The sequence below is a fragment of the Thamnophis elegans genome, chromosome 4 (genome assembly GCF_009769535.1).
Source record: "Thamnophis elegans isolate rThaEle1 chromosome 4, rThaEle1.pri, whole genome shotgun sequence".
Lineage (NCBI taxonomy): Eukaryota > Metazoa > Chordata > Lepidosauria > Squamata > Colubridae > Thamnophis > Thamnophis elegans.
The window spans coordinates 57,818,972-57,840,798 of NC_045544.1; the positions used below are offsets into that span (position 1 = coordinate 57,818,972).

At 38.5% G+C, this 21,827-nt stretch overlaps 1 protein-coding gene across 3 annotated transcripts in view; it reads left to right on the forward strand.

Annotated features, from left to right (window-relative positions):
* The first annotated feature begins 19,779 nt into the window (after positions 1-19,779).
* Positions 19,780-21,827, forward strand: part of SNX9 (sorting nexin 9) — a 43,622-nt gene continuing 41,574 nt past the window's right edge. For all 3 annotated transcript variants that reach the window (XM_032217016.1, XM_032217017.1, XM_032217018.1), the window contains exon 1: positions 19,780-20,072. In XM_032217016.1, coding sequence (XP_032072907.1) covers positions 20,061-20,072 — 12 coding nt within the window. In that variant the 5' untranslated portion in view covers positions 19,780-20,060. The remainder of the gene's footprint in view (positions 20,073-21,827) is intronic.

Below are 21,827 nucleotides of genomic sequence, written 5' to 3' on the forward strand. Positions count from 1 at the left end.
CAAAGCTCTTCGCCAGCTCTTTAAAGTGTTGAAGCTAAAACCCTGGCTGATGGTGATACTTACAGAACCCAGTGCCATTGGAAAAGTCTAGATTTTAGACAAATTTTGAATTTCTCTTCATGGTAATATTTTACAATTACTGTTTACTAATTATCTTACAAAACAAATGATTCTTGTAAAATTCTCATCAGCAATTTCTTCATTATTTTTACCTCATCTTTCCTACAGGAACTCAGGGTTTCACCCCTCAAAAAGCAACACCATCTGAAGTCCATTCTTTGAGAGAGATGGTTTTAAAAAGTGAAATATAAATAAACCTGATTAAATAGATTGGGCTAAGATTGCGGGTTTCATTTTTTCCTTCTGTTTTGCAATTGACTTAACATTATGGTTTTTGTGGTAATTTAAAGGAATAAAATGGATGCATTAAGATCTGGAAAGTTTTTTATCTCTTAATCCCCACTAAAACAAAGAGTAAAACATTCAGATCTGAGAATTGAAGCACCTCACTTAGTGAATGTAGAGTAGATTGCCCAACCTGAGAGTGGTCCAAAATCATCTAGTGTTCAATTCACTGAATCTTATAATAGTTGGGAATCTGTCTATGTACTATATGCTTTTTCTTTCTCTTTTTGGATGTTGGCGGTTTTTCCTTTTAAAATGCGTAATAAAATGAAACAAAGTATTTATTGTATTTTAAAGAAGGTGTCTAATAATGTTAATAGACTTGAATTATGGGATGTTTTACACAATAACGAAGGTTGCAGAAAGCAGTAAGTATGATGGAAGTTCAGCATGCATGAGAATTGAATGCTTAGCTAAAAGTTCAGCTGAGCAAATACAAAACAAACATATTTTCCCCTTGATTGTTTGAGTATATTTATGGATAATTAATTATGTTGGTGCTGTTAGAAGTGTGACGTTTGGAGACATATCAGCTGCTAAATAATTGTACATTGAATGCAAAAGTGAGTAACCAATATACATATAAGTTGAGAGGAAGATGGAGAAAAATGAAGTTGGATAGCACCAAATAAGATCCTTAAAAAAGAGGTGAGAAGTTTAAATTTCGCTGAGCTAAAAAACAAGGGGATATAGGACAGGGCACAGCGGGGGCAGGAGGAAGGGGCCAGCCAGACGTGATATTTGCCAGTTCTCTGAACTACTCAAAATTTCCACTACGGGTACACCAGAACTGGTCCAAACCAGCTGAATACTACCTCTGATGCCACTTGATAAAAATTGCTGATCCTTGTTACTATTTCCCCTTGAATGGGAACTCTTCTAGCTTATGTACCCTAATCAGTTATAAATTGTCTTTTCCTGCACCTTTTCCAGCTCTACTGTTTCCTTCCAAAGTACTCTTACTTCCAGATTGAGTCATGGTAATTTTAAATTAATGTGGCCAGGTATACAGTGGTGTAAAGCTTTATTGCATCTGCAGAGTCTTTGACAGTCTTACTTTGACAAGAGCTTTGTTCAGTTCAAATGAGATTTCCCCAAGATGTGGATGGCTCCCATTCTGCTATTAGAAGACCTGTGAAGACTTGGCTCTTCACTCAGACCTTTAGTGAGGGAGAATGAGTCTGCTTGCTTCAATCCATCTGGTCTATTGCACTTGATGCCTTTTATCTTTATTTTTAATGTTGTATTGCTGTTATTGTAATTTGTCTGCTGTGTGCCTCCCGGAGTCATTGAGTTACAAGTTTAATAAATAATAATTATTACTACTGCTGGTAATCTGCCAAAGAGAGTTAGAGTAGAAGCTATAGGAACAAGCATCTGTGCAAGCAGCAGGAAATAGGCAAGGCAGCTGCTTTCTTCCACATAATAGAGACAATGTCTGATTTTAAAAAAAATGTCTGTTGGAACTGTAGAGACTGGCATGCTGGTTGAAGAATGACATTCATTCATACTTGCCTGAATGAAGAGATGTAATGAGATCCCTTCTGAAATAATTCTAATGGCTCTGGTTCAGATATTTTGAAGCAATCGGGGCTTGATTCTGGTTCTTTTATAGCTTCTATCTAGATGATATTTCAAATTTATTGCTGGGGCTTTTATAAAGTGAAGCTTCAAAATGGTACACAAAGGATAACACCATTGAAGGCAGACTAACAGCCTGTCAATTATTGTATTCAAGTGAGCACTCTTTTCCTTAGGCACCTGCTGACTTGGTGCTAAAGAAATTAGAGCTATAACGTAGACTGTAGAGTTATCAGATGTTATCAATTTTGGGTTCATGTGTTAATTTTCATAGCCACACTGCTCTGCTAGCGGTCAGATTGAAAAGATTATCTGTGCTACGCATGTCTACATAATTAGACAAAGACAAACACTAAAGCTTCAAAAGGCTACTACATGCTTAATGTAGTAGTTATATAATAGTATGACATTGTAACCAAATGCTACTTTCAGAGACATGATTACCAGTATTTGCCCAGTATCCTGTATACATATCTTTTGACTAAAGAAAGCATTGAACTAGTAACCTCTAAAGAAATATGAAGAATCTTAATTTCCAAGGACCTCTAGTTTAAAAAAATGAAATATGTTTGTTTTAAATAGGATGATGCCATCCAGCAAATAAAAGTCGTGGATATTTTAGCATAACCTTTGTTTGCTAGGCACAAAAGCAAAGTCCAAGAGTATAGTAAGAATTGAGCCTGTATAATGACACAAATGCCATGTCAAAATAATTATTTTGGCAGCTGCAAAGCCAAGTGGGCAAGTAAAAGGAAATGTGAGAAATATTAATTCTAAATTAGTACTGTAAGGTATACAAGATATAGAAATCTGCAGCTGGGTGATTGGAGTTGCTTTTATAATTGTGAGCCTAATTGCAGAAGTGTGGGTTGACATGAAATAAAATAGCATATGAAAATGCTTGCTATGAAATGGAACAGAAAGTGAGTTGCTTCCTCATATTTTCACAGTGCAGAGTATTAACAAGCCTTCTCTGAGTTGTATGAAGGCTGCTGCCCACCCTTCAAGGAAGGTTCTAATTATGTTTAAATTTGTAATAGTCTCAGATCTAAGCCATCTTCTCTCAATTTATCTGCAGTAATCAATGGACAATATAAGAAACATCAAATATGTGAAGTGAGGTTCAGATTTAGATCCAATCAGAAAAAAACTTGAAACAATCTGCTTTCTGAAGTTGGATCTCTATTAAATTTGTCTTCAAGGGCAATATAATTCTGCCATCTCCTAGTAATTAAATTTGGCAGCCGTCTTAAAAATTAATGGAAATAAGCAAGTTTTACTTTAACACCTGTGATAGTTTGCATTGCCAAGAGCAACAGTACATAGTATTCCCTTCTCCATTCCACCACCCCCCAGATACTATGGGAAGCTGGTTCAATATAGATGGTTACTGGCACAAAGTCACCCAGTCAGTGTCCATGACTGAAGAAGAAACTGAATCTCTCTTAAGCCAGTCCAACACCTTAACTCTTACACCATATTGGAAAAATTCTTATACACCATGGGTATTGCAGAAAATAGTTTGTGCAATCAATAGCATTAATATTGGACCAAATACAACATTCATATTCCAGTTTTGATTTTTTAACACTCATTCCTGACCTAGAAAGAACAAATTTATTTAAAAACTATAATATTGTCATTCAAAATAAGTGAATAGCAATTGAATGCAATGCTATGGCATATATATCTGAATTTCTGCCCTGCTGAGAACAATGCCTTCAGGAAACTCATTTATTTTCACTTTTAAATGTATGACCTTCCCCACAATTTTTAATGTACCTAGCTAATTATATTTTAACCTGAAATGTGAAACAACTTCCAGTTATTTCATCCCATTGCATATAAAATACACAATTTGAGGAAGTTACTCAAGATTTGAAATATCAGGAAAGTGTGATAGAAAAGTAGTTCTATGATAATATTTGGATTATGTGGGAGAATGGAAGAAAAAAATTCATTCTTACCTCATTTCCAACTGGGATTTATTAACTTTCTATGTGACTTTAATATTTTGACTATACTGTATTGATTTAAAGTATTGGATGGATCATTCATTTCCACTGATCATCTGGAAATATTGATTTTGCATCAGCGTTAAGGATAGCAGAGATTTGGCATTCTACCTGATGTTCCTGCAAAATAGGCAACAAGAAATACAAGATACAACAACAATACAAGAAATAGACTGAATTGTGTGGATATTTCTAAAGAACCAGGTAGATTTTCATGTCAAAGTGCCATGCTTCTAAATAGTTTAGAAATTGGCTCTTATTTTTTAAAAAAACCCCTATTGGTAATGAATTATCAGAGAATGTGAACAAAATTTAGGTACTGGCACGAGTCATTATGCAGTTGTGACTTCAATTTAAGTTTGGCAAGAGTTGCTTAATCTTGCATTAAATCCATTAAATTCAATGGAGATGGAATCAGAGTTGGAAGAAGTCATTTATTACTTTGAATCTAACCCATAAATTAGGAATCGAGATTAAAGTATCTCGGTCGGTTGCCTAGCCTTGTTCCACTATTGAACTGTTACTATTAGGGTCTGGTTTTGTTTTTGTTTTTTGCAGTCAATCAGAATCTGCCTTCCTACAGAGACATAATAAGAATCACCATTACTTAATCTTTTCAATGGCATATTCTACTACTTATCTGTAAAGGATTGCTGTATTTTTCGGAGTATAAGACGCACCGGAGTATAAGATGCACCAAGATTTTGAAGAGGCAATTTTTTTTAAAAAAGCTTTTGCACTCTGCAGACCTCCCAAAAATGGCCCGTCTTTCGTCAAAATAGGCCCTTTTTTGTCAAAAAAGGGCATGCATAGCCTTTAGGAGGCTTATAGAGTGCTCCTGGGGGCTGGGAGGGGCAAAATTGAGCAAAAAAATGGCCAATTGTTCGCTAATTTCTGCCCTCCCCAGCCCCCAGGAGCACTCTGGAAACCTCCTAATGGCTATGCACGGCCATTTGGTAAAGGGCTGGGGTTTGGGGGGCAAAAAATGCTGTATTCAGTGTATAAGATGCACCCAGATTTCCAGCCTCTTTTTGAGGAAAAAAGGTGTGTCTTATACTCTGAAAAATACGGTATATCCCTCCCCTCAGTCGGTCTTTTCTCCTGGGTAAACACATACAGTGATGCTACTGCAGTCCCTCTGCAAAGAACTTACTTTCTATTTATTTTTATTGAACCTGTTCCATTCCCCCCCCCCCCAATCCTTAAAGAATGTTGCCCAGAATGGATGCAATCTGAGGCTGGGTGTTGAATCGTTGCAGTGAAACTATTCCTGTATTTACATTGATCTTGTTTAGCAGCCACATCACATTGCTGGCGCATACCTTTTTCACAAGTATCGTTACCATACCAGATAACTCCTGTCCTATATTTTTATATTTGATAGTTGTTTTCTAGGTGATCTTTGCAGTTATCTCTGTTAGATTTAGTTATGCTACTTTCAGTTTGTTTTTCCAACATATCAGGATCACTTTGAATTATATTTTTGTTTTCTAGGTATTAGCTACCCCATCCCATTTTTAGCCTGTATACATATATTAAAAATGTAAATATGTATTGCCCCTCTTCATCTAAATCAGACATGAAAGTATTTTTTCAGTATTTTACATGTGCCCATGCACACTGGCACGTGTATACACATGCATAAACAGTTTGAGAGAGAGAGAGAAATATTTTAATGAAAATACTGAAGGACCTTGAAGACCAGGATTGACCCTTTGGGCATCTCTTTCCAGTTTGATGAACAACCACTGATGAACATATACAGTAAAAGTGATTTTCAGGCCAGCTGTATCTAATTGTCAAATCATTAAGACCATATTTAATAGAATCTCTGATCAGCAAGTCATGAGTATTTCATTAAATGCTTTACTGAAATCACAGACTGTTTCTATAGAATTCCCATAATCTATTGATGAAAATACTACATGAAGAAAAAAAAACTAAGGTAAGCTAATTCAATAAGATTTTCTGTTGATAAATTCATCCTAACCTTGTAATTAATTCTCTATTCTCACATTGTTTATAGAGCAATATCAATATGAATACTGAATAGATTCTATCTTTTTGAAGATGGAGACATTTGCTCCAGTCATTTGGCATTTTACCAATTCTCTTAAATTTTTTTTTAAAGAAATTCACACTAAGAGTTCAGCCAGACTCCCAGTTCCTTCATTATCTGGTCCTGAAGATTTCAACACATTCAAAATAAAAAGATACAAATATTCAGATTATGACCATTTAGTTACAATGGTGCTAAATGAATGGTACTTAAAATTTGTCCTCAATGGTCTGGCCATTGCAGCAATCCCACAATCATGACCAATTAGCACATACATAAGCTAGTTTCAGCATCCTTTGGTCATGTGTTTATCATTTGCAAGCTTCCTTGCTGGCTTCCCATAGTAAAGCCAATCTGAAAGCCGGCAGGGAAAGTTTCAAGTCATGCCCACCCAAAGCACCTCCCCACTCATGCATGCCCTGTCTCCTTGCATGGAACTCACGTCCCTTCTTGTTAAATAACCTGCAGAGTCCTGGAGTTATGACAGTAAAAGCACTGCCACGATTTTTCACTAAGCAATGCAGTTGTGTGTTGTTGCACTTGTTATAACCCAAAGACTATATTCTCCAACTATGTTCATTTTGGACTCAAGCTTTCATCCTGCCCTTTATCCTGTTTTTCACAATTTCTTGGTGGAACATTGAGTTCCTTGTTAGAGAAAATGAAGCAAAGTACTAGTTATGTAGCTTTTTTTTTTTTCAAGATCAGATCTGAGTCAGTCACTGGGACAGAGGTTTACTCTTCGTAGCTTTCAGACTTGTGCTTGAACCCATCTTCAGGGAATTTCTCTCTACTGGAATATGTGTTTTGGGCTATTCTGTGAGTACATTTATGTAGTGTTTTCCTATTGGTTAACTGGTGCGTTGATGGCCGGCGACTCGGTTCCATAGAACCTGATAAGCTGGTGGTAAATCAGCACTCCTGTTGACTGACAAGAGGCCAGTTTTCAGGCTTCAATCATTTCCCTGGCTATCTTTGTACCTGCATGGCCAACATCTTAGCTTTTTTCTTGGCATTTTGCTATATTCTGCTCACCCAAAGAGTACAGGGTATAGAACTTCAGACTGAAGTTAAAAGTCTGTGTCGATATGGTAGAAATTGAATAAATAAGGGCACTTCAGAACCAGCAAGATATCTATAAAATCTAATTTTCCCAATGCTGAAAATAGTACTTTTCAAAGCCAAACATAACATTTTATCATTCACATTACTGCAAGGCAGATACTCAGAAGCCCCATTAACTGAGCATACTTGCCTATTAATGACAAGAGATCAAAACCATTTCACATGTATTACTCATTTTAAACTCTATGGGGATATCAGGTCCTTTTATCTTCTGCCCCAATATGTATATTTCCAAGAAGATCAAATAATTTATATGTGAATCATCATGTAGAAGATATTAAGCCATTTACCACTTGCACAGTAGCCAATTTCTATGTTGCCACAAAGAAAATAATTGGTTACATAAACAACTACATTTTTTAGTATTTATTGCTTTAGGTTTAATACATACTAGCTATCTTGGTTTTGGACGACATATATTTTACTACCTAATCTGAAGTATTTTAGATTTACACTTGCACAGATACTATTACGGTAATACATACTACATATCTAGGTTTTATTTTGTCTTTGTTATGCTAGTGTTTTATTTCTATTTGATTTTAATTTGGTATTGTGATCTTTGACCATATAAATTATTATATAACAGATGTTGGAGCAATTAAAATCTCCCTTCTTCATGACATCATGCACTTCTTGAAAGTTTGTTTTGGGAAATTACCATCCACACCTTTTCTTTGGTTGAGAGGTAATCTACATCATCTATTCATAATAGATTGTTAATCAATTATACAGATGAAATAGTGATGTAAAGTATGTTGTCTGCTATTCTATTTCCCAGGTTCATTTATACTCATGAGGCTTCCTGCTCACCCCAATCTTAAGTATTAATTCTGACTACTTACGGTAACTTTTCTGAAAACAGTTAAGATGGGATTGGTACTGCCACCTGCTATGGCAGACCAAAGTTTAGAATACTAAGAAAAATTTCTGCTAAAATACATTAGTTTTTGTAATTTTCTATTTCTGTGTAATTTTACAAGATTATGTGTTTTCCATGGTTAATTTCAATTTAAATAGAAAAATCTTTTTAATCAGACGTTACACTGAAAAATAATTAATTTATATAAAATGTTTTAGATATCAAAACAACTTTGTTTTAAAATTTTGAAATATGTAATTATGTGTGATATAGGACTTTATTGTTTAACACTTCAAAATCTTTTAATTTTCTGTTTTCATTATCAATCTACACGGAATAGATAATTCCATACAACAAGTCACTTAATACAATAGCAGAGTTGGAAGGGACCTTGGAGGTCTTCTAGTGCAACCCCCTGCCTAGGCAGGAAACCCTATACTGTTTCAGACAAATGGCTATCCAACATCTTCTTAAAGACTTCCAGTGTTCGGGCATTCACAACTTCTGGAGGCAAGCTGTTCCACTGATTAATTGTTCTAACTGTCAGGAAATTTCTCCTCAATTTTAAGTTGGTTCTCTCCTTGATTAATTTCCATCCATTGCTTCTTGTTCTACACTCAGGTGCCTTGGAGAATAGTTTGACTCCCTCTTCCTTGTGGCAACCCCTGAGATATTGGAACACTGCTATCATGTCTCCCTTAGTCCTTCTTTATTTACATCTTCTAAAGGAAGAGTTAACTTACTTTTGAAATATAAATTTATGTCATTCTCATTAGTGTGGCTTACCAGAGCTACTGCATTCATAATCTATTTAAAAGATATGTTGCAAAAAAACAGAATACGATTTCATAAAGAAAATATTTTAGTAGTTTCAACCTATAATTAAATTATATACATTGCATTGATATAAAATGGACAAATGCTTCCCTTTGTCAACTTATAACTTAAAGAAACTTATAAACTTGTCAAGTTTATAATCTTATAACTGAAGCAGGAGTTGTTTAAGGAGTTGCTTTAAAAAAATATCCATGACTAAAATCTACTCTGAATGAATGGAAAAAAAAGAAACAATTTCTTGATTAGGCTAAAACCACTACCACCATCTTTAAAAAGGTGAAATCGAACAATGGTATGAGTTCTGACCCCCTCCTCTGTCCAGTAATGAAAGCCGAGACAAGCGTAAAATGGAATATCCTTTAATAACAAGACCAGAATCTTGGTGGCTGAAAGCCAAATAAACAAACAGATAAGGACCTTGGCAGCAAGTCCGACACCTTGGCAGCAATTCAGACTAACTCTGGCAGCAATCCAGCCTGCCAAGTTCGTTTCTCTTTAGTCCAAGCGTTGACTTCTGCAAGAAGGTCATGGCACAAGGAGTCTCTTTATAGTCTGGAGAGGAGCTTAATGAACCATCCGTTGAGCGTAATTACCTCCTGTAATTACGTAGTTGTTCTTGACGCCGAGTAGCCCTTCGACGGTGTGCATCCCGGAACAACTCACTGTTGATTTCTGCATCACTCTCTCTTGTCTCCTCCCCACTGATCCAAGGCTCAGGCGCCACCTGGTGGCCAACCAGTCTCTCTGCGCCCTGCTCGGAGTCAGAACCCTGTCCAGGGTCCTGCACATCCTCCAGGGCCGACTCATAGGGCCCCTCGCTGTCGGAGTCTGGTGGCAGCTCCAACAGCTCCTGCCGGGCCACAACAGGTATGTATTTGAAATTGAATGTTGGTTAAAACTCATGTGGCTAAAATATAGGAATTGACATAAGGTCTTATTGACATTAAAAGTACATATTTAATGAGTAAAAATCTTAGTACAAATTTTTTGGTCTTATCACCAAAGTAACTATTGCATTAACTACATTGATAATATTCATTGAAATATTGCAGTAGTAGTAATTCTATAAATACACCAGACAGAGAAAATGATTCTCTGTAAAGTTGCCAGCTCCAGAAAAATAGATGATTTTAATATAATTATCAACTATAAATTTTGCAATAAAATACCACAAGATTCTTGTTTTTTTCCAGATTTGTAAAACAAGTCCTGGTTTCTATAATTTTCTTACATTCTTGCTATCAATATTATTAGTTGCAAAATAAATAATAAATCAACAACTTTGTACTTAATTATGACTAGGCCTAGCTTCTTTTTTTAAAAAACTAAAGTCACTATTGTCTATAATTATCTATTTCCCTCTTTTCCTTTGTTCTAGATTCTAGAATGACCCATAATATCTTTTGGGCTTCCTTTCACATGAGGCTAATCGGAAATGCAAGTTGGAGAAAAAGTTTTTTTTTAATCAGATAAAACCCAGAGGTAAATGCTTTTGTTGTAGAACCTTACTAAATGCACTTGTAAATATAATTGTAAAATGTTTTATGAGTATTCACAATTGGAAAAATGTAGCTGATAGAACTTCCACTTGTTTGACTTTGGCCCAAAAGGGGGGTGGAGTGTAGCATTACTCTACATTGCCTGAGCACAATGAAACTTTGCATCCTTAATCTTCCATGCCGCCAGGAAAATCGCAAAGTGTATTTGAATAGAAAGACACAATTCATTACCAATTTCAAAAAAGTTGGGTATTAAAGATCATGAACAGTTGCCTTTGCTAACTCTTTACAAATGCTTCAGTGAGCTAGGAGCCAAACCTCTTCCATCCCTTTTCGTACTGAATTGGACCTGCCTGGAATGGAAAATAGTCATCATTCTAAAATGCTTTATGTCCTTATGTGAAGTGTCATTCTTACTTCCTTAAACTTATGGAGGAATGCAGAGATGACCTTGGAGAAAATATGCCACCAATCATTAATAAAGCATGACTAAGCCAGAGAACAGGAAAGCATGAGAAAGAAACTCAGCCTTGCCCTGTCTTGACTTTTTAGTCTAAGACTTAAGAAGGGAAATGCTGCCAGGCTTTCTAAAATTGTTATAGCCTATGTCAATAAAGTCTATTTCTAACATTTTGGTGCTATCTGTTTCCTGACCTGGCCTGCCCCAAAGGGATGACAAAATCAAATTATTATTTCCATTTCTGAATAGCTGAGAACAAAAGGGTATATATAAGTATAAAGTTACACAGGTTTCACATTGTTTGATAGGTTTAAGTCTTAACATTCATTTTACTTAATTGTTGGAGAAATAATGTTGTCTTACACTCACTAGTCCCTCAATTTCACTATCCATTAAACAATAGTATGCTGCTTTTTCCTTCTCCAGTACTATTTCAGATATTAGTTTACATTAAAAAAATAGGATAATACAAAAGTTTTAGTTTGAAACATTACTCGAAGTCAGACTGATACTACCAAAAACTTAGTGAAAAACAAGAAAAGCAAATACAACTTTTGCTAGACACCATTGTAAAGCCCTTACTGAAATCTAATGAGCACTGCACTCTAGAACAATTTGGAAAATATTTTCAAAAATTAGTATGTTCCTACAGTGAAACAAACGAAGCTTGTTTAGCTACTTTAGAAGCAGTTTTAAAGCAATAATGCTGGTTTTAAACAATTTATATCAATAAATATTGTTATTTAAATTTAATAGAATAATATGCACCCATGAAACTGCCCTAAAAATAAAATGGAAAAAAGCAAATGACTAATATAATTTTACTTGAAAATTGCTAAATATTTTTATAATTGAAAGCTGAACTTATTGCTTTTTAAAATAAAGTGCCAATTTAATTTGCTAATTCATTGCATTTATATAAATAATATTTCAAATCTGCCTGAAACAATATAGAAATACGTTTTATCAAATTAGGGTCTTGCGTTTAGTATTTTTGGAGGGAATATATCAAACTGATGAATATCCGAATATGAAGATGTTGTTTTGTACTCTACCCTATCTGAAAACTAAATATAATAAAAAAGAAACATTATGGCCTTAATTTTCTTGGAGAAAGTTGGTTAAAGGAAATATACAAAAAAAAAAAAAAAACCCCACCCTGAAATAAAAATACAGATACTTAGTAACAATTAATGTTGGCTGTTTTTGTTTTTATAAATAATAAGTTAATAAATTTGAAATTTGTTTTGCAAATTAACAAAACCCTTTTTTATAAACTATGTTTACCTTTTAAAGAGGTTTTTTTTAGCAAGACAAAATTGTTAAGCCTAATTTATGTGCATTACTAATAGATCAGATTCTTCCTTGCTACTGCCTCTCTTTCATGTCTAAATTTCTACAGGTGAGAAGAAAGAAGTAGAAGAACAATGGAATTTCACCAGTTATGCATAGATAATCTGCTCAGATTATTCAGAATGAAGCCATGTAGTTCAGCGCAACTGTAAAAATATTATCCATGCTGGTCTGATTAATTTTCTATTATCTTTTATTAGGTAAGTCTTATCACGCACAATGTTTTATCTTATTTTCAGAAAGTACCATGTTTAGGATGATGTTATTCTACTTTAGGGTAATGTTTATTCTACTTAAATCATTTAGTTGAATTAAAAATATTTCATTGAATGTTTACCTCGGTATATGCTGCATTACTGCGTGTTTATGGATATAGAAGCGAGCTGAGTAATTATGAATAAGAGTTGGAAGCCCCAATTATCACAGTTCTCTCAATCGGGTTCAAATGACTGGAATAAATAAACTAGCAAGACTCTGAAATTCAGTAAATCACATTTTGTTGCCTTTCTCTCAAGAATACAATTCTACACAATTGCAATACATTTCTAAAATACACATTGTGTGTGATTAATTAGATTTGGAAAATTAACAAAGAACTTGAGCACAAATCAGAATGGGAGATTTAAGGGAACATTTAAAAAGATAATCATGTTTATAGAAGCGAAATGAATGTAAAGGGAAGAGAAGGTCTCTGAAATGTATACATTTGAACCAAATGTTTAACTGTCATCATCCATCAATTCTATAAAACCAGTTGGTCTATTGATTAAGGCATCAGGCTATAACTTGGAGCTTGTGAGTTCTAGTCCTTAGATATGAAATCTGACTAGTGACTGGGTCAGTCATTCTCTTTCAGTCCAGGATGTCAGCCTCAGGTGGCAAGCCAGTCAATCAATTCTTGTCGCATACCAACGGAACAATACTTGGTTAATTAAAAAGCCCACAGACCCTGCACTGTAGGAAAAAATGCAAGGAAGAAGAAGGAAATGTACTAATTATATGAAGTCAAATGAGTAAGATGCTTAAGTACTAACAGTATTAGGAAAAACATTAGAGAAATCCAGCACTTTCTTAACTGTATAAAGCAAAGACTGAGCTGAGCTGGCGGTAGAGTTTCCCCAGGCTATGGTGCTGGGGGGATTTCAACCTGCCTTCGCTCGGTGAACACTCTGATGGGAGCGCAGGAGTTCATGGCTTCCATGACAGCCATGGACTTGATCCAAGTAATTCGGGGTCCGACCTCACTCACCGGGTCACAACACTTGACCTCGTATTCCTCTCGGAGCAGTGGAAACGTGATCTAGATTTGAGGGGCATTAAGATCTTGCCCTTGTCATGGTCTGATCACTTCCTACTGAGGCTTGACTTTTGGAAACCAATCCCCCACTGTAGAGAGGAGGAACCGATTAGGTGGTTCCGCCCCAGGCGCCTGATGGACCCTATGGGATTTTAGACGGCGCTTGAAGAAATACCTGATGCTCTCATCCACAGTCCGGTAGAGTCCTTAGTCGCTGCTTGGAATATAGTGGCGGCAGGGCTCTAAACCGGATTGTGCTTTTGCGGCCTCTCCAAGGTAGCAGATCCAGGAGGGCTCCTTGGTTCACCGAGGAACTCCGGGAGATGAAGCACCAAAAGAGATGCCTAGAGCGCCACTGAGGGCCAGTAACTCTGAATCAGACCGAGCACTGATGAGAGCCTATATCAGGACCTATCTCGTGGCAATACAGGCGGCGAAATGTGTGCATTTTGCTGCTCTTATTGCATCCGCTGAATCGCGCCCAGCCGCCTTGTTTAGAATAACCCGCTCCCTCTTGAAAGGGAGGGATGTGGACGACCCTTTACAGGGTAGAGCTGAGGAATTTGTTCAGTTTCTAATGGATAAAGTCGCTCGGATTCAGACAGATCTGGACTCCAATTGCACGGTACCAGCCGAGGTACCGGGGGAAGGTCTTGAGCGGATTTTATGGAGAGAGTTTCAACTTGTCGCTCCTGAGGAAGTGGACAAGGCCATGGGAGCGGTGAGTGCCTCCACCTGTATACTGGACCCGTGCCCCTCCTGGTTGGTCTCGACCAGCAGGGAGGTGACACATGGCTGGATCCAGATGATAGTTAACACCTCTCTCCGGGAGGGATCCTTCCCGCTCCTCCTAAAGGAGGCGGTGGTGAGACCCCTCCTGAAGAAACCTTCTCTGGATCCAGCCATTTTGAGTAACTAGCGTCCAGTCTCCAACCTCCCCTTTGTAGGGAAGGTCGTTGAGAAAGTGGTGGCCTTTCAACTCCGGCGGTCCTTGGATGAAACCGATTATCCGGATTCCTTTCAGTCCGGTTTCAGGCCTGGTTGCAGCACGGAAACTGCTTTGGTCGTGCTGATCGATGATCTCTGGCGAGCCAGGGATAGGGATCACTCCTCTATCCTAGTGCTCCTTGACCTCTCAGCGGCCTTCGATACCATCGACCATGGTATCCTTCTGCGATGGTTGCGGGAGGTGGGAGTGGGAGGCACCGTTCCTCGGTGGTTCTCCTCCTACCTCTCGGACAGGTCGCAGTCGGTGTTGGTCAGAGGGCAGAGGTCGACCCCTAGGCCCCTCAATTATGGAGTGCCGCAGGGTTCGGTCCTGTCCCCTCTTCTATTTAACATCTACATGAAGCCGCTGGGTGAGATCATACGCTGGCACGGGATTAAATACCATCAATATGCAGATGATACACAATTGTATCTGTCCGCCCCGTGCCAACTCAGTGAAGCGGTAGAAGTGATGTGCCAGTGTCTGGAGGCTGTCAGGGTCTGGATGGGAACGAACAAGCTTGCACTCTATCCTGACAAGACTGAGTGGCTATTGATGCTCCCTCCCAAGGATGGTCCAGCTATTCCATCTATTAGCCTGGGGGGTGAAATTATATGCCCCTCAGAGAGGGCTCGCAATTTGGGAGTTCTCCTGGATCCACAGCTGACATTAGAACACCACTTGTCGGCTGTGACCAGGAGGGCCTTTGGCCAGGTTCGCCTGGTGCACCAATTGCGACCCTATCTGGACCGGGAGATCCTTCGGATAGTCACTCACGCCCTCTTCACCTCAAGACTGGATTACTGTAACACACTCTACATGGGGCTGCCCTTGAAGAGTGTTCGAAGACTCCAGTTAGTCCAGAATGCAGCCGCACGAGCGATTGTGGGTGCACTTAGGTACACCCACGTTACACCTATCCTCCGCGAGCTGCACTGGCTTCCCATGGTCTCCGGACATGCTTCAAAGTGCTAGTCGTTACTTTTAAAGCCCTACATGGCATCGGACCTGGCTCCTGCCAATTACCTCCCAGAGACCTATTAGATCGCACAGACTAGGCCTCCTCCAGATTCCATCTGCCGGTCAATTTCGGCTGGCGACCCCCGGGGGAGGGCCTTCTTTGTAGCTACTCCAGCCCTCTGGAACGATCTCCCCGTTGAGATCCGGACCCTGACTACCCTCCCGGCCTTCCGTAAAGCGACCAAGACCTTGGCTGTTCCAGCAGGCCTGGGCTGTTCAATTATCCAGCCCCATTCTAAATTATGAATGTTGTTGCAATTTTAAATTGTTATTTTATTTTATATCCCCCCTCCATTTTTATTAAAGCCGCCCTGAGTCTTCCAGAGTGGGCGCATACAAAACTAATAAATAAATAAATAAATAAATAAATAATAAATAAATAAATAAATAATAATAAATAAATAAATAAATACTGAAAGAAACTCAGGACCATTTAACAAAAAGTGGAAGCATTTTTGATTACTCAACTTAAGTGGATCATTCTGATAAGAGAATAAGAGGTAAGATAAGAGGGTAAAAGAAATGACCCCGCGTCTCTGCTCTGTTCTATTGGTTTTTATTCTCTCTTATTACTTTTAACTCTTTTTACATGTATCTTTTTATCAGTTTCTAAGTTGACAAGAGTTGTTTCAATAATGAGATAAAGGTAAAGATTCCCCTTGCACATATATGCTAGTCGTTCCCGATTCTAGGGGGCAGTGCTCACCTCTGTTTCAAAGCTGAAGAGCTAGCGCTATCCGAAGTCGTCTCCGTGGTCATGTGATCGGCATGACTAAACGCCAAAAGCGCACGGAACGCTGTTACCTTCCCACCAAAGGTGGTTCCTATTTTCTACTTGCATTTTTACATGCTTTAGAACTGCTAGGTTGGCAGAAGTAATGGAGATCACTGTACGCAGCACTAGGAATTCGAACCACCGAACTGCTGACCTTTTTGATTGACAAGCTCAGCGTCTTAGCCTTTTCTACATTATCTACTGAAACTCACCCTATGCTGTGCATGGAAGGAATAGCTAGGCCCAGAAGCCGTTCCTTTCCAAAGAAGTAAACAGGAAAAGGAAACACCAACTATTCCATTTCTGCTACACAGACATGATCATATTTAGCCATAAGGATGATGCACCATCATGTTCTGTGATGCTGAACATTTCTTGCAAGTTTTGTTTTTCAAGAGTTTTAATGGTGAGAGGGGCTTTTTGCTTAAAGCTGGTTCATATTTGCAAATACTAAGTATGCTTATTTTGGTATTTTGGGGGAGAAATGTACAACTGGCAATGACCAAACTGCTACCTGCACTGCAGTAAAATAGGAAAGGACAGAAGCTGTCTAGTGTTAATTCCTCTGTACCTTCTTCACCCAGCTGTTTCCAGAGTAATGAGCCGGAAAGCATATAAGCCATGGAAAGCCACAGATGCTTCTACTTCTTCCTTTTTCTTCCCACCTTCCATTAGTATCACAACAATGCCTAGAGAGAAAGTGGAAACAGCTATTTCTGCTTGTTTACTCATGCTCCCTCCCCCCAATCTCCTTTGGTACTACAATCACAGAGGGAACCACACTTGCCTTTGGGACTTTTATTTTGTTAATGAAAGGTCCTTTCTGATAAAGAAGTGGGATAGGAATTGCTGAATAGTACATTTTCTTGACTAATTATGTGCACTACAGAAAAAAATAACCTGTAAATCCTCTTTTGCCCTACAGATTTATATAATCTGAGACGACGACTGTTTTAGTACCTGACTACTCTCATGGTGCCAACCTTGTTATTCTAGTTATCTCTTGAGGATAGACATATCTTTCTGAACGTTTCCTTCACAGCTATTCTACATTCTGTAAATAATGATATAAAATTGTCCTCTGATTTTGGAAACTCAGAAGAAAGCACTAGATGGTGCAAATAGCAATATTGTCAGTATTTCCTTGAATATCTACAGTGAGGAAAAATGCTGTTTTATTTCACTCACTCTTGTAAGGATTTTCAAGATAATGTGTATATATATGTATGTATGTTATGTGTATATATATATATATATATATATATATATATATATATATATATATATATATTATATTTATATATATTTATATATATATATTTATATTTATATTTATATTTATATTTATATTTAAAGTCACAACCCCTGGTATGCCCAAATATGGGAGGAAGGTCACACTTCCACTCTCTGTCTTCGGCTCGTCACAAGAGCCATCCAGACAGAAACCCAATATTTTTTACTGCTTGAAATAGATCTATACTAGTCTCCCTTTATTTATTTATCAGCATAAATATAACAAATATATATATATATATATATATATATATATATATATATATATATATATATATATATATATATATATATAATATTATATTGAACAGAATGAAGAATTGTATATTATCTTAACGATTAAGCTTATTTATTGTGATATAGATTTTGGACAAAGCTAATATAATTAATATATGTACTTCTTCTTTTAGGCTCAACTCAAGCTCAAAATAAAATTTAATTGTCTTCAACATGGCAGGGAAATGTGGATCCTCACTTTTTGCTTTAATGAATTCCCCAGAAACACTCTTTGACTGTGCTGTCTAATTTTAGCTGCACTATTGCCAAAAATCAGTGATGGGATTTCCTGTTCTTTTAAGACAAGAATCAGATTGTGTGATCCATAATATAAGCTGAATACTATGAAAGCAAAGTATACAGTAATATAAACCCTTCTTCCTGGAAACTGTTGTTTACCTGCTTTGAATTTGAATACTGCATACCTCGGGACAGCAGTTCCTGAAGTACTCTGAATATTAAGCTGTATAAAATTGCATGCAGATGGCCCCAATTATTTGCAGTGGCATTACCTGCAATTTAACATATCCACAGACCAATGTTTTGAAAATATCTCTTTTAATGCACATTTTGTTTGGAAGACATTTGGAAGGGTTTTTTTTGTTTGTATTCCAAAATTACGGCTTTTCTTCAGCAATATTTTTTAATTTTAATTTAATTTTTAATTTATTAAATTTGTAAGGCTGCTCAAGAAAAAAATTATTCTAAGTTACAGAAACTATTGACAAAAACAATGATAAAAGGAAGATTACACACTTGGCATACACCCCAAATAAAGAGAAAACTGTTGACTAATCAGTACTAAGAGTACCAAGAGTACTCCCAAGGACTAGGGAGAAAAATTGCGTTTAAAAGGCCATTTTAAAATACAGCTGTCGTTCCAGTACCTAGCCCTTTTGCTCTTGAAAGTTACTCTAGACCAGGGGTCGCCAACCTTTCGGACCTCAAGGATCACTAAATTAATAATTTTAAATCCTGCAGACCACTATATGAATTTAAAAAAAGATAAATAGTATTTAGTGCAATATAAAAAATGCATTTTTTTCCTGCGGACCACTAAAATTTTCTCACAGACATAAGTGGTCTGTGGACCACTGGTTGGTGACCACTGCTCTAGAAAACAACCAGCACTGGAATTGAACCCAAAGGCTACTGGTAACTAATGCAGCTTCTGAACCAGAGGTATCACATGAGCATATCAAGATGTGCCTGCAACTGTCCAAGCTGCCACCGTCTGCAGTTTTCAAGCAGTCTTCCAAGAGCAGCCTCACATAAGAGTGCACTACAATAGTCAACACCTGATATGAAAGGAATGAGGTTCTGGAGTGTCTCCTGATTAAGAAAAGAGTGGAATGGGAAAAGAGTGGAATGGGCGTAGCAAGACGGAATTCTTCTTGGCCACAGCTACCACCTCCCCTCAATGCCTTTGTTTACTGCAGTTTAACCGGCTGGGATGGAACGAGGGCCACCTACTTGATTCCTACCGTTGTTAGTCATCGTATTAATAGTACTAGTATCAAACCATTACAGCGTTAATTCATAATGGACAGGGCTACTTCCTTCTGACATCCAAAAGAGCTTGGGACCACCACTTCCCTCGCGGCGGTGGGCTGGGATGCAGATCAGCGGGCGCCCTTTGCACTGGCCTAATGTTTTCCACCCTGACAGAATAGTATTATTTCTGAAAGGCAGCCTGTGAGTTTAGCGGATGAACGGCGGAGGCGACGCTCCCGGGATGCCGAGGGAGTTCGAGGAATTGGGAGGCAGCTTTACCTCGGCTCCCAGTTCTCCACCGGGGGCACGTGCAACCAGACTGGAAAGGGCTGGGGAGACTCGGCTCGGCGGCTCGGGCTCCTTTTCTCCCTTTTCCTGCTTGGGTTTCGGGACGCCTTCGTGAAAACCCCGCCCCTGGCTATGGGCGAAGCGACCAGGAAGAAGCAGGAGACGAGAGGAAGCGCAGGCGGTGCTCGGCAGCCCGGATTCTGCTTCGCCGCCAGTTCAGGAGCTCCTCGCCTTCTCTGGCTTGGAAGTCCGGCAGGAAGGGAAGGGGAGGCGGCGGCTGGCCTGAAAACGGAGCCACAGCCGCGCCGCCGCCGCCGCCGCCGCCTTCCTACTTCCCCCAGCGCCGCCGCGGCCCAGTAGGAGGGAGCCTAAAAGCAGAGTCGCCAGTCAAGCTCCTTCCCGAGGCGGGGAGACACGCCGCAAAAAGCCCACCATGGCCACTAAGGTGAGGAGATCACCGCGGCTGCCTTTCCCCCCCGCTCGCCCGCCCCAGGTTTGGGGAGCGCTGGCTTGGTCGCCCCCGCCCCCTCGGGTTTTGTTTGCGTTTTGAAACGAGTCGGGCGTTAGCACGGGTACGAGGGGCGGCTGTTGTGGATGGGGTTGGTGCCTCTCTGGGAGAGCGGCGGTTTGGCGGGGTCGCATCTCCCGCTCTTGGGGGTGGTGACGTCTAGGACGGTGGCATGAGGGATACTTGTCAGAAGGGCGTGTTTGAGGAACAGACCTCGGCTGAACTGGGGGGGTGGGTGGGCGAGGAAAGGGAGGGTGCGTTTCCCGAGCTGTGCCTTTTATCTTGGCGCCTTTCGTGTACTCTGCCCCTTTGGCTATTGCACGCGCAGGCAGACCCCCTCCGCGTGGGCCTTGGACCTGTTTTCCGGTTGGGGCCAGCCAACCGAAGGCAGAACGCAAACTTTGAAATAGCGCTAGGGGTGGGGGGGAAGAGTTCTCTCCAACCAAATAAGTTCATTTAAGCTGATAAATTGTGAACTGAGTAGACTGCGGGTGGGTGGGTAGATTTCGTTTCCTCGTTCAAAGGTTTCTGTACTCTGTTCTTATAAACTTAGTTATTTTACCACCTAAAGCATTTCCCCCCCCCCTTCAAGTTCAGGTTTTTTTTCTTAATTACAGACCTATGACAATATCAGAAGAGTTTAGGCTGGCTCTTGCCCTTTTGTAGGCGTGTTAGCATTCAGCACACGCCCCTCCATACGGTACTTCTTTCCAGATGTAACAATTAAGTGTCTGTGCTCCATGCTGCAATTGTGTCCATGATGTGAGTGCAAATAGTACAGGGTTTTGTTTTGATTTTTATTATAAAATTGTAGATCTTTATGTGAGTAATGGCTAATGCTTTTAGGGCTGCAAATGTTAACTACAGGAAAACATTTTGACAATATGCATGTTTAAAATAATTAAGATTTCCAAACCATGCAATAAAATATGTTATTTAATCACATGGATCTATTTTTTAGAATTGTAGTTAGTAGTGCTTTTACAGTCTCTATACTTCCCATGTTGGTTACTATTCTCTATTGAGATTGAGAAAATGGTTGAAGTGGATAAACTGAAATATTACAACAAATATATACATCTATACATCAGCCTCAGTTTGGTGTAGTGAAAGCATACTGGATTTTGAAAGTATTGAAACTGACTGTGGTTAATATTGACTATTGCACATGAACAAACTGAAATTTATGTAAAATGGAAACAAATGTCTCTAATCTCTCTCAGCTATGCTGAAGAAAAGACAAGAGCACAATATTTGCTGGCATTTTTTTTCTGTTGTTATGGACAAAATTCCTATTTCTACTTCATTTCAAAACAATTCACACACGCCAAATTGTAGGCCCTGAATTCATGTGATCTTTTCTGATAATTGGTTAATTTAATCAGTTTCTTCAGAATTGGATCAAGTTCTTGAAGTATGTCATTTATTTTTCAGTGCTCAGCATTCTAGCAGGAAAGGAAAAAATGACTTAAGTCTTAAGTTTTTTTAAAAAAATTAATCACAAGGCATTGATGTTGACTAATGCTGTTACTTCATCTGTCGCTGTACAGCTCTCCCACTTCTGAAGTAGTTTTATATATAAGAAAATTTGAAATTCAATGAGAATTTTCTAGCAGTGGTACGATTGAATTTCCTTTTGTTTTCTTTCCCTTTCATTTTGAGCCTTGTTGTGATTATTTACAGAAGAAGCAG